We start from the raw sequence: 13,160 nt of genomic DNA, 5'->3' as shown, positions 1-13,160 counted from the left end.
TCTTATATAATTCATTTTAAAATGCTGCTTCTGTCATAAAAGTTCCATTGCAATTTTAGAACTGTCACAACAGTAATCAAGCTTATCCTTGATGTCTTTAAAGTTCCTTTGAATTCAGGACAACTTTTAGGAGCTTATTTTAGAAGTACAACCAAAATAGTACGAAATACTAAGAAGCCAAAGTGTTACAGTTTCTTTTAAGATTCTGCATACTTACATCTCTAAATGAATATGGTTTGAATGATAACAGCAGTACGGTCTCTACAAGGTTCTAGTTCTCTTTTTTATGTCCAAAACAATCTAAATTTGCCCAAAGACATATGTATTCAGTAGAGGTACTTCAAGATTTTATTTTATTTTCTATCCGTAAAATCCCATTACATCTCTGCTGATAATTGAACTATTAGCCATATGTCACCCCTTGTGCAGAAACGGGTGGGTGGTGATCTATGTAGCATCTTTCATGTTGCTCTGATACAAACATAGCCCTCTAGATTGTTTTTCAGACCCCTCCGAGTAGCAGGATCATCATAGGGATATTTCTCCTTCATTTCTTTTTATGATTAAAATACTATTATCTTCTACTCCAGGCAGAGCCAACTAGGACTAGATCCCTGTGATTAGCAACAATGGTTAATATAAGAATCATTAGAGTTCCGTCTCAGTTGTCAAGATGGCCAAGTTGCCAAGATGGCAGGCAAAAAAGAGCTGGGCTTTGATTGCATGGTTGCTTAAGCCGTCTTAACTTTTTTCCGTCATGCCCCAGCAGATACCTCTGTCTTCTTTCCAGGACTAAAGAGTGGTTTGCTTTTTCTTTCAAAGCCTCTGTTTAGAAGTGTAGCTATATTGCATAGAAAGAGTTCTTGCCTGATATTGGTCATGAGATAAATATAAGGTTTGTATTAAATAGGAGTTAGTTATCAATTGTTGTTTAGGAATTCTATAATGTTCTTTTAACTTTTGTAAATTCTCTATATATTTTTTCCTCAGCAACTATATAATTAGGCTCCTTTCTCAGCACTTTCAAGAAGTTAAAATATTTTATAGTTTGCTAATCTTACAGTCCTATATATACTTACTGTGATTATTTTCTTCTAAGTAAGCATGTAAATAACTACTGAAAGTCAATATTTAATTTTAATGTCATAGTTTTAAGTTTCTAAAAAAGAAAAAAAGATTCTTCTTTCTTAATATCTGTGGACAAGAATTTCTATTGTGTAATTCCAAATGGTTCTCGATTTAGCACCTAAGCCTACGTTTTACCCTAATTTTGTTTAGGGTGGTTTGCGTTATCTTTAATGGATGTAAAGATTCTTAAGCAAAATAATCTGTCAAGCTTGAATTTCTAGTTTATGGTTTCTTAATCTAATAGTATATGGACATGGCTTTAATTCTAGCAGTGTATTGGATATGCCATTGATACAAATGCTATTGAACAACTGAACTTGTTAATCCACTTGAATACAGTATCAAGCCCTAACAATTATATTTATTATATATTTATAGTTGTTTTATATATACATACATACAAATGTTTGTTGTTTGTTTGTTAGGACTTGATTTAAACCCACTTGTATCTTACCATTTTGGTTGATATTCTTACTGTTGTGTCTTCCAGAAATACCTTCACGATCCCCAGAAATCATGTCAGTAGGATCTCATTCATTCTCCCCAGGAGGCCCTAATGGGATCATTAGAAGTCAATCCTTTGCTGGTTTCAGTGGTCTTCAAGAAAGACGATCCAGGCAAGTATCATCTCAAAAGTCAAGCTGTAAACTGAAGAAAAACTCATGAATCTCAACCACTTTAAGCTCTGGAGATCTGTTCTCATTTCAGTGGTATCTTTGCCTCTGTTATAAATCTGACAGTCTGTTTGTGATCAAAATAGCCATTTAAACAACTACTAGACAAGCTTTGTCAAAGGTTATCTACTTGATCTAATCTCCTCTTTTACTGCAATAAGCTTCCATCAGCTCTACAGGATGGAATGGAAAGGTGGGCTGAAAATGAAAACATCCTCCACAATCATTAAAAGATAAAAAAACATAAGGCTGAGTCAGACTATTTGCTTTGTTAAATATTTTGATTCTTTTTATACCTAGTTATACACTAGGTCCAAGTAACCATTTACAGCAATATTTCATAAGGCTGAGTGGCTACATTGATCTGAATAGATCTCCTTATTAAATGTCATTCTTTATTTAATACTGAGCATATTAGATCTCCCACAGTGCTCTGTACAATGATATGTATGCCTTAGGGAAATATATGATGATTAGATCAAGAAACATGGCTGCAGCCTGTTACAGTCCACCACTTTGCAAGGATATCTGCCTAAACAATTTTCAAACCTACTGCTGACCCTGTCTTTTGAAAGTCATGTATATTATTATGTTTTGAGAAAGGGTTTACCTCTAATTCTATGTTTCTTGCACTGTGCTTTTTAAGTGATCGTTCATTAATACTAAAACTCTTTCGCTTTTTTTGATAGAAGTTTTACAAATCTTTGGGGTTTTTTTAAGGCTGCATTTTGCAGCAAGGATTAAACTTGATGCTGGCTGAAGCTCCCAGGGAATCTCCCTGCACAAGTTTAATTCAAATGGGCTAAGCAAATTCAAAGTTGCTTAGCTCATTGAGATCATGTTTTTGTTTTTAATTAGAGGTCTGCTAAAAATGAGTTAAAATGGCTAATGGCTACTAAAGCCTGTGATGCCACTTACCATTGTAAGTGACCAAGCAAATAATAGTTGTTCATCAAGCTTCTTAATTTTATTGAATATGTATGGTGTATTTTAAGTTGTTGTTACTTCTACTAAATCTTTACAATGGGTCATAGTACAGATCTAAGTAAATAAATGAACTGAATGATAAAAGCACTTGGACTCATTATCAAGCTAAATATCAGGTGCTGACTAGCCAATTGCTACGATGGCTTCAGAACCCATCAGCTTTTACTTCACTGGCAGGCAACTTTATTTTTTGCTTGGAAACATTAGGAAATGCTGCTTAGAAAATATTAAAATATTCTACAGTTAAGGTATTTGTTTCCAAGGCAAAACTCTTTCTATTTCCATTTTGCAGATGTAATTCCTTCATTGAGAATTCCCCTATACTCAAAAAACCCCAAGCCAAAGTGAAGAAAGCACACCATTTGGGGCACAAAAGTAACAGCTCAGCTAAGGAGCCGCAACCTGAAAGAGTGGAGGAAGTTTACAAGGCCTTGAAGAATGGATTGGAGTAAGAGCTTTATTACTGCTGGATGTACTGCTCAGAAAGGAAAAAAAAAGTTCTGTGTGATAAACAAGAACTTATCTTCTGATGTCAAAGATAGCTAATCAGTTTCCAACCAGCAAAAGTACCTAGTTTGTTGATAGCCTAAAGATAGATTTGCACAATCCATAGGTGTTTAGTCATCTGGATAGTTTCAGTCCAACAGATGCCTTTTATCTTTGGTTTTAGTGCATAATAGCTGCAAGAATCTCTGCCTTTTGTTATTTCAGCTGATGTCCAAATGATTCTGTGTTTAATTAACTCTAGGGGATATGGCATGCTATGCTAATGTCTTGCATTTAGCATGGTTTGTAACAATAATGAGGAAATTCTGTTTCTAACAGTGTTTCTAAAAATGTTGGTCAACTTACTTTAGGGATTGGGTGAGAGTAATGTTACAGTATCTAGGGTTTTGTCAGTTGTCTTTGAAACCTAGAAAGAATAGCATGTCCATTGTGATCTGGCCACCTTTAACTGATTATTATAAATACCCCTTTTTTCCAATCTAACCTGTCGCAAATAATATGGTTGTTAAGCAAACTGAAATGTGATTTTGATGCGAGAGGTTATTGCAGCTTTCTGTGGTCCTCTGAGGACACGGTGAACCTAAATGAGAAAGTTTTATGCATATCAGTAATTTTTTTATTTATATTTTATAAATCACATCTGCAAAATTTGACTTTTCTGTCTTCCTTTTCACGGGTGAACTGTATTTATAAGTAAAAGTATCTATTTCAGCCAAATATTTACTCTGTAAAGAAATAATGCTTCATCTTTAAAAACTTACGTTTTATTTATTTAGATTCGTATGGGAATATAACATTGCTGTTGTTTTCTTTACAGTGAATATTTGGAAGTGCATCAAACAGAACTGGATAAATTAAGTACTCAATTGAAGGACATGAAAAGAAATTCACGACTGGTACGCTTGTCTAAAGTTTCAAAACAATAGAAAATTCTGTGCTAAGCAAGGAAATCAATAATTGGGTTTTAATGTTGGGATGCTGCATGTGAAACTAAGGGCTAATTATGTTTTATAACGAATACAATACATATTCTGCCACTTCAGGCATTTGATTGTAAATATCCCCATATTACCAGATGATGTTGATATACCAGATCTCTGTTTTCACAAATACATTTCCCTATTTCCCTGTATCATGCTATTTCAGCATTTACTGCAAAGGCCATTGTTAGTGAACAATGTATATTATTATTTTTGTATAATAGTAATAATTTTGCAAAGTGAAAAGAAGAAACTGCGAGAAAAGACAGATAATCTATTTTTAAAAACTACAGTACTCAAATCAGTTATTGTAACCACTTTTCTCAAAAAAGACAATTATGGTTGCATTTTTTTTAAAGATTAAATCTGTTTTAGATAGCGTGGGCCAGAGTTCAGTCTTTACATGAGTGATTATAACAATGTCAAGAAGCCATTTTATCTATTTGTCTATGCCATGGGTGTCAAACTGCCACGTCATGTTGCCGTCACGTGATGTTTTGCGATGTTTTCCCCATTCACGGAGCTGGGATGGGCATGGCCTGCATGTGAGGCAGCCAGCTCACAGGCCACCAGTTGCATGTAAAAGTTTTCTCGAAAATTTAGAACTAAATTTATGTTTCCCTATTTCTTCTCATTCTGGACTGTCTGAAAAAATATAATTTTAAAAATGATATTTATTTACTGCAGTTGATTAATTTTGGCTCAATTTGTTGGGGTACTATATTTAAAACTATCACGTCTGTCTTCATTGAAAGAACATCTTATTTTTAGTAATATATTCATTTCATTCATTTCAGGGAGTGCTGTATGAACTTGACAAAGTAAGTGATTTGTAATAAATATACTTCAGTAGAAAATTCTACTGTAATCTCAATTTTGTGTGGTAGCAGAAAATCTCCCTGGTCATTGGAAGTTGTGGGTGTTGTAGTCCCAACACATCTTAAAAGCTGGAGAAGGCTGCAGCGTGGCATCACATTAGTTAGAGGACTCAAAAAATCCTATCTATCATTTGTCCTCCACTTGGCAAATGTCACTTTCAGTCCACAAAATCAATTTCAGTAAAATGATTTGAAAATTCTTTCCTAAGGTGATTACAGGGACATCTCAGTAAGTGCGTAAAATATTTATTGAGTATGTGGTTTGGAACTCTGTTATACGGTAACTTGAGATACATCTAATGGAACTGGGAAACCCTGTTTTGTCCAAAACCATTAGTGATTATTTTGTAAATTTAGAATGAAATTAAAAGCACTATAATTCTGGTGTTTTCCTGCCCAGTTAGAGCTGAAGCTTCTCACTTTTCAAAAAAAGGATTGAATCACTTTTGAATATCAAACTGGTCTTATGTGAAAATATTAGACATACAGAAAAGTATCCATTGATTCAGCTAAATTCAGATATCTGTTCTTATTTTGATTATTTTATTTTTCAGCAAATGAAAGCAATTGAAAGATATATGAGAAAGCTTGAGTTTCATATCAGTAAGGTAATTAACTTCCTTTCATTCTATTTCCAACTTCATTTCTTCAAAAAAGCCTACACCAAGTAATACTGTATCTGGTAGTCTAGAGAAACCATCTCACAAAGCAGTTATTTAGATAAACTTACATTAAGGCTTCATCTTATGGAAATGAGCAGAAGACGCTAGTAAAGTCTGCAAGGGAATTTGCCATGTCCCTAAGGTGTTCTCACTCATAGCAAGTCTGTGTCAAACTGACCTGGAACAAGAGGAAATGAGGTGAGATAACAGAATTAATGTACTATTAACAGCCTTATCTTTCCCTGCCTCAAGGGTAAACACATTTCTAGATGGAAGATTTCTATTTTGACAGAAGCCTTCAGTGGCTCTTAATTTTCATCCAACTATTAGAATATTTATAATACCCTTATAGAGTCATTCCCTATTAATAATTCATTATCTCCCTGTCTGTATATTTGCATGATACATAATATTTGTATGTGCATGGAATCACATTGAGAGAGTTCTTGCTCCTCTTTCTTTTGTACAATAAAATATTTCACACCACTAAGTGCAACAAAGCACTTTATTCAGTCATGCTGAGTGCCTATTGCTGAAGGCCATATTTTAGGACATGAGTCTCTATTGCTGCCATTTCTATTTTGAAAATGGCGCATGTAACTGAAATGAAATTAGCTAAGACTGCTACACGAGGCTGACCTGCACTTAGATTATGTTCCCCTTTTTTCTATAATAGTAGATGTCAAACAGTATGGGACATTCAAAATATCGCTCTCATTTATGTTATGCTCATAAATCAAATATTCATCAAGAAAATAAATCCAAAATAGCATGTTTCCTTACTAGCAAGCTCATGCAGTGGGTACTTTGTGTTTGAGTCCCTCCCACTCAGAACAAAGGGATTTCAGTGTTTTACATAAGACTGAGTTGCTACAGAGCTAAATCCACATCCAAATTGCTCAGTATGTCAGCTTGTTGTTCTGTAACCCATGGTAACAAACATGGAGAACTTTATGTGAAGCAAGGCTTTTAGAAGAAAACATGAGCAATTGTAATTGAAAACATTTCAAGGAAAGATGCACAACTTTGATCACTACGACAAGCATTGCGCATTAGGCTTCTGGTGAAAGCTGAGTCTTGAATTTAAGTTTTGAAAGGGAAGTGAAGGAAGGAAATGTGGCCATGACAGTTTTTGAATATCACAGATGGCTTTGCGGTAGATCTGCTCAAGTTGACAAGGGGAAAAAAAGTACCGTTTTGTGGTACATGTACCGCAGTCTTGTTAATAGAAGTAAATACTGTAACGTGACTATTTTTATGGTCAGGTGTTCTGATCTTCAGATGCCATACTAAACCAATAGATAATAGTTTTGGTAGTTACAAAGAGTTTATTTAGAGGCATCTGTATCTTACAGGAATCTACACATTTTTCACTAAGTATATCCTACTGCTGGATCTGGATTGTTTCAGGCTACCATATCTGAGCGGCTAGTGCCCAAAGTTCATACATGACCATCAGAACTTTGAATCAGGTCATAGGTAGCCCCAAGATGGATCCATCAGAACTTCGAACAGTCACTAAACAACCAGTCGTAGGTCGAGGACCTCGTATACTCATGTTTTGAATGCTTTGTTTGGGTTTGTCTAGTATGTAAAATCTGCTGATAAGTCTCTAAATTCAGTGCCCTTGCATCCAGTTACTTTTTTGTTATTGTTCCTGGAAACTATTCCCATGCATATTAAGGATACTATTAATTTTCACTCATTGCATATCTTTGTGCTGTATCTTATAATGTTTCAGAAAGTCTTCTAATCATTAGAAAAATAGAAAAAGGTTAAGAGTACAATGGGGAATCAGTAAAAATCAAGCCCCTAGCTTCCTGTGAGTGGAAATGTTTTCTACTTATACCGAAGTGTCATTGTACATAATGTACTGTAAGAAGTGATAATTGTGTTATTTTGTCTTGCAAGAAATATATTGTACATACATAGAAGGAACAAAAGGATTCTTTTGCTATTTAAATGGCAGAACAATTCTGTGCAGAGTTCTTGGAACCACATTTCCTTTTACTTCTTGTCTGGAAGTTAGTGCCACTAAGAATGGTCAGCCTCTGTTCTGAGGAAACAATCATAAAATTAATCTGTAATAATTTGTCCAGTAGGAACAAAATATTTGGGCTTTGACTTCCAATTTTTGCTCAGTACTGTGAAGGAGATCTTATATTGGCAAGAACGTAATATTATTCTCCTTTTCTTCTTAAGTAGACTTTTTTATATACTACAGTAGCATATTGCAACTGTGTTTTACTTATTCTGAAAATTAAATCAAATTATCAGAATCAGAAATTATTAAATGCAGATGTTATTAGTGTTGAAAAAAACCTTAATGAAAAAAATGTTTGCATAAAATTTAAATAGCTGACTATAATAATTGTTGGTTATTACCCATTGTTCATTGGGGAAACTGAATGAGAGAATGATTTTATTTATACAAATAATTTATTTTCCATACAAAGACACCATCAGCACTGAAATTGTTTGCCCACTTTTCCCTATGAATTACTATAATCTCACTTGAATAATTAAAACACCTTTTGGTTGGTTTTGATTTTTTTTTCTCCTCTCCCCCCAAACACCTCAGTTTTGCTGTTTTTCTTCTTATCAGGTAGATGAACTCTTTGAAGCCTACTGTATCCAAAGGCGGCTTCGTGATGGTGCCAGCAAAATGAAGCAAGCATATGGGTTGTCTCCTGCTAGCAAGGCAGCTCGAGAGAGTTTATCAGAAATCAACAAAACCTATAAAGAATATACTGAGGTATAAAACGATCTACTTTTTCTTTAGGCTTCCTAGATTGAAATTTTGCAATTACTGTAATAGAAAGATTCAGCTGTGAAAAAAAATAGATTATGGATTTTTTTAAAAAATGTATAGAATTTATTTACAGTGATAATTATTACTTTTATACAGCATTGTGTATTCTGTCATAAAAATACCTTGTTTAGCACATGATGTTTGATTCCAAAAAAGTGCTTTAGAGCAAACTTAAGAAAGATTGTAGGAATGAAACAAACAAAATGTTAAAAAGTTATGATATTTATGTAATTACTTATCAAGCAAATCTAATTTCTATTAAAGTAACCAAAATATCTTTACAATCCCCAAGGCACGTCACATTTTTTGAGTAACCCTAATATTTGGAAATTGAAAGTTGAAAAAATTTGACACACCCAGTAGGAACCTGGCAGAATCCACCTGGAACTCATTAAAGCCACTGTATCTATTTTCTAGAAGAATGCTTCTACGTTTTGCAGATGCTGCATAATCCCAGGAAAAAGCACCATAGTTTTAAAAGCTGTAGGCCAGTGTACCATTTTAAAATCAAATCTGAAACATTGTGTTGAATTCACTGCACAGTTAGTAGTTTGTAAAACAGAAGTCCCCTTCCAGAATACAGGATTTTGGGACATTTGAGTAATTCAGAGTGGAATATTAACATTCCTGCAGATATTAGACAAGATTTGCTTCTTCATCAAGCCATGACTATTTTAGTAATTTTAATTAAAATCAGTTTCTTAAAATTTTCTGTATAGAATTGATCAAATATCATGTTTTCTTAATGAAATTAAATGTCTTATAATATATGATGAATGTACAATAATTTATAATATAACTTATGATTACCACAATGAACAGCACTTTGATGTGGAAATTAATGCAAATGCTTAGTCCTATGTATAAAGAGTGCCTGTGTTTGTATTTCATTGGGTATCTTTGCAACTGAAAGCAACTATTCAACATAGTTTTCCAAATGTTCTGCTAGAATATTTGAATCAATCGACAGAAAAAATGGTTGCTTATATTATTCATTTTAATAAAACTCAGTGATCTTGAAGAAACTATTGGATTTTCATCCCTGGGTAACCAGGAAGGCATAATTTCCAAGAGAGCACTGGATTTTTTTTCCCCACCCAATGCTATTATTGTATCCCACTTCAGAAATCACCACATTATAATCAGTGGTGATGAACACAGTTCATTCAGTGTTTTTAAGGTACCTTTATATAGTTCATTTGAAATAGTTGATCTGATATTAGTTTTCTGTTTTCCTACACAGAACATGTGCACCATTGAAGGAGAGCTGGAAAATTTAATGGGGGAGTTCTGCATCAAGATGAAAGGTAATTGTCTTGCCTCTTATGCCATTTTCTACACAAATATCTCAGCAAGGGATCTATCTCTGTGTGTGGTTTCTGACAGCATAGAGAGGACAGTCAATTCAGATAAGAGGCTTGTTTTCTTTCGCTCACCTCTTGGGATATAAAGTTTTCCAAATATTTCTGTTTTGTTTCTAAAGCAATCTAAACATCTCATGTTCATTGAAATAGCAAACATTTACAGCGAATTTTATAAAGATTTTTGTCTTGTTAAAGATGTCGGTAAAAAGGTTAAAATACCTGTTAAGATAAGAATCAAATTATACTTAAAAGATGCTTATTCTTTGCATACATTTTATTATACCCTTCTAGGATTTTTTTTTAAAAAGTCTCATTACTAGAAATTATAAATATTGATATTGATCCGTGAGATCAATATTTGATTAATTAAAAAGACAAATACTTTTGGAACATACTGTATACTTATAATTGCATGAATAAATAGTTGGGCAGGTATTGAAGATATCATATCTCTGTCTCAATTTATTAGTGTGAGTGGAACAGAAGCGTCTTTAGCAGACAATATTGCCTCTTGAGAAATTTGTGAATTTATAATTTAGCATTCTTCTTCCTTTGAAAGTCACTTAAATTCATATAAATACTGAATTTTGTACACCAATAGCAAAGTCTGAAGATTGTTAACTTGGAGCATCCTAAGAGCCCCATGAATATCTGTTGATACTTTGAGGGTTCTTGTTTTAGATTTTGGCTATTGTGCTGCTTTTTTCCCTTTCCTCTTCCCCCTTCCTCCTTTCCTTTCCTTTCCTTTCTTCTTTTTTGCATGTTGGGAAATAAAATGGAATACCACCACAAAACTAAAAAAAGGGCATTTCCTTCCCTGAAGACTTAATTTCTATCTCTTTTTTTAACTTTTCAAAATCAAAAGTGTTGATCACCCTTTTGCTGTTTATTAAAAAAAAAAGATTTAAAATCTTAAACTTGTATAGGTGGTCTTCAACGTATGATTGTAACTGAGCCCAGAATTACGGTCATAAGTCATGGAGACCCCCTCATCTTAACTAGCCCCTAATTAACCCATAAATGAAAAACTGTGGGATTTCCTATTGCAATATATTACTTACAATAGGTATCCAATTATGAAATTTTGATTGTCCAAGGGGAGAGTTACATTTATTTGATACTAAATCTAGTGCCAGCAAAGTAGTTATTTCCAATTGCGGACAGGGCCATAAAATTATTATTATTTTTTAGAAGCTTTCTCCCTGAAGTATTTGTCTGTGTCACATCCTGTTGTACCAGAAAAGAGAAGAATGCACAATATCAGTTTCAGCAATATTACTTATCTTTGATGCTTTCATTTTTCAAATGGTACTTTTTATGATTGCCGTAAATGAAATGAAATGATTTAGGCTACATTTTCTGATACCTGCTGAATATATAAGGATCTGTTTCTCAACATCTGAGTGGCCTGTTCCCACAAGAGGATGGATACTTTTCTTCTCAGCATATTCTTATTGAAGAGGATTCATTTTTCTTTCAGCATTAACCTAAATCATGCATTGCAATAAAGCGAGCTTACAGATTTCCAGCAAGAGTCGGAATGAATGTGAACACTAGCAGCAGGCACATTTGTAGGAGCCTAGATACTGAAGTTTTAATCTTAGCAATACCCAGCATGATTTAATATGAAATATAAAGCTTCAAGTGTTAACCTTCTAGGTATGTTGGAGCAGTTCCATAGCAAGTTAATTCAGCAGCATTTCTAAGATCAATGTACCTTAAGGAAAAATTCCTTATTTGTTTTAATTGGTTTTCTCCCCATTCAGAATATATGTGCTTATGGGCAAGTAACAAAAATCGAACTGTAACATTAAAGTATCAAGAGGAAAAGACATCTGCAGAATATTAGTAAATGTTTAAAGTATAAATACTAAATAAATAAGAATGTTAATGTTAATATCAACCCAATGGAAAATATTTTGTTCTGGGATTTAGACTGCTGCTGAAAGACTTAAAATATGATACATACTCCTAGGTGGAGGAAGCTATTTTCTTAGCTTTAAAAAGTGCCTAAGAATCTCATTTGCCCAATAAATGCCTATAGTTTCCTTGCTTGAATAAATATGTGACATTAGAAAGAAAACCAGTTCATGTGCATTAACAATCCTTGGTGTCAGAAAAGCTGATTCTTATTTTTGTCTGTGGTCTAGAATTTCTTGGTGAATATTTCTTGATAAAAATAATTATTTTTGTACTGCTGAATACTTAAAAGGGTACTTTTGTGTGGGAGAGGTCCTGGACTTGGGTTGCTAATACTATATCTTGTCAGTTTTCATGAGGTTGTGCCTTTGAAAATACGTCTATTGCATTTTAAATAACATAGCCAAGTCCCACCCATCCCCACATTATTAATAGTATTTCCATTGTATTGTTAGCTGTTGGCATAAGCCACGCACAGCTTTCCAGGTGTTGCATTGTATATCCCATAGCCCTGAATGAATTTGGAGAGTAGTAAAGATTGATGGGAATTGCACTGTTAATATCTGCTAGAGAAACAGTACGCTGTTTATTAACATGGTAGCTATTTATGAGCCACACCTGCATTTTGTGCTTTCATAGTGATAACAAAAAGTGAGTATCTAATGACTACTTACTAAAAGGCTTGGTAAAAGAGTAGATTTACTTTCAGTCTCCTCAGTCATTCCTTTTTTTGATGCAAATATGGCACTTTTGGAAATCCCTGTTCAGTTATGAAATTTGCTATGTTTTAAAGCAGTGTCCCCCAACCTTTTTTGTGCCATGGCCCGGTACCGTCATCACAAAATGATCCACGGCCCGGTACCGGGATCAGCATGCATAACAAGGCAAGGCGAGCTGAGCGACCGGCCAGCCAGCCGTCCCCCGCTTCTCCCCGCCACCTTCAACTCCTCCTTTGTACCTTTGTCGATGGGCTTCGCTTCGGGATGGCTTCAGGATGGTCGCTCGGTTCGCCTTGCCTTGGGTGCTGAAAGAATCCTCGCGCCTTAGTTTCGTTCGAAGCCCCCCCCCTTCGATGAAACTAAGGCGTGAGGATTCCTTCAGGACCCAAACAACGCTTTCCAACTGGAAAAGCTCACCCAGAAGCACTTTCTCGTCAAACAAGATGGCGGTGCCCAGCAAACCGGCGGCCCGGTAGGAAATGTTCCACAGACCGGTACCGGTCCGCGGCCCGGTGGTTGGGGACCCCTG

At 34.6% G+C, this 13,160-nt stretch overlaps 1 protein-coding gene across 3 annotated transcripts in view; it reads left to right on the top strand.

Moving 5' to 3' along the window:
* Window positions 1-13,160, top strand: part of RIPOR2 (RHO family interacting cell polarization regulator 2) — a 100,163-nt gene that overhangs the window by 62,847 nt on the left and 24,156 nt on the right. For all 3 annotated transcript variants that reach the window (XM_087930961.1, XM_026699504.2, XM_087930962.1), the window contains exons 2-8: window positions 1,619-1,745; window positions 3,082-3,237; window positions 4,114-4,192; window positions 5,074-5,097; window positions 5,709-5,762; window positions 8,422-8,571; window positions 9,872-9,935. In XM_087930961.1, coding sequence (XP_087787087.1) covers window positions 1,619-1,745; window positions 3,082-3,237; window positions 4,114-4,192; window positions 5,074-5,097; window positions 5,709-5,762; window positions 8,422-8,571; window positions 9,872-9,935 — 654 coding nt within the window. The remainder of the gene's footprint in view (window positions 1-1,618; window positions 1,746-3,081; window positions 3,238-4,113; window positions 4,193-5,073; window positions 5,098-5,708; window positions 5,763-8,421; window positions 8,572-9,871; window positions 9,936-13,160) is intronic.

Source organism: Pseudonaja textilis, chromosome 3 (assembly GCF_049901715.1).
Source record: "Pseudonaja textilis isolate UNSWEBS1 chromosome 3, rPseTex1.2, whole genome shotgun sequence".
In the NCBI taxonomy this organism is placed as follows: Eukaryota; Metazoa; Chordata; class Lepidosauria; order Squamata; family Elapidae; genus Pseudonaja; species Pseudonaja textilis.
This window is presented reverse-complemented; position numbering and strand designations above follow the sequence as displayed.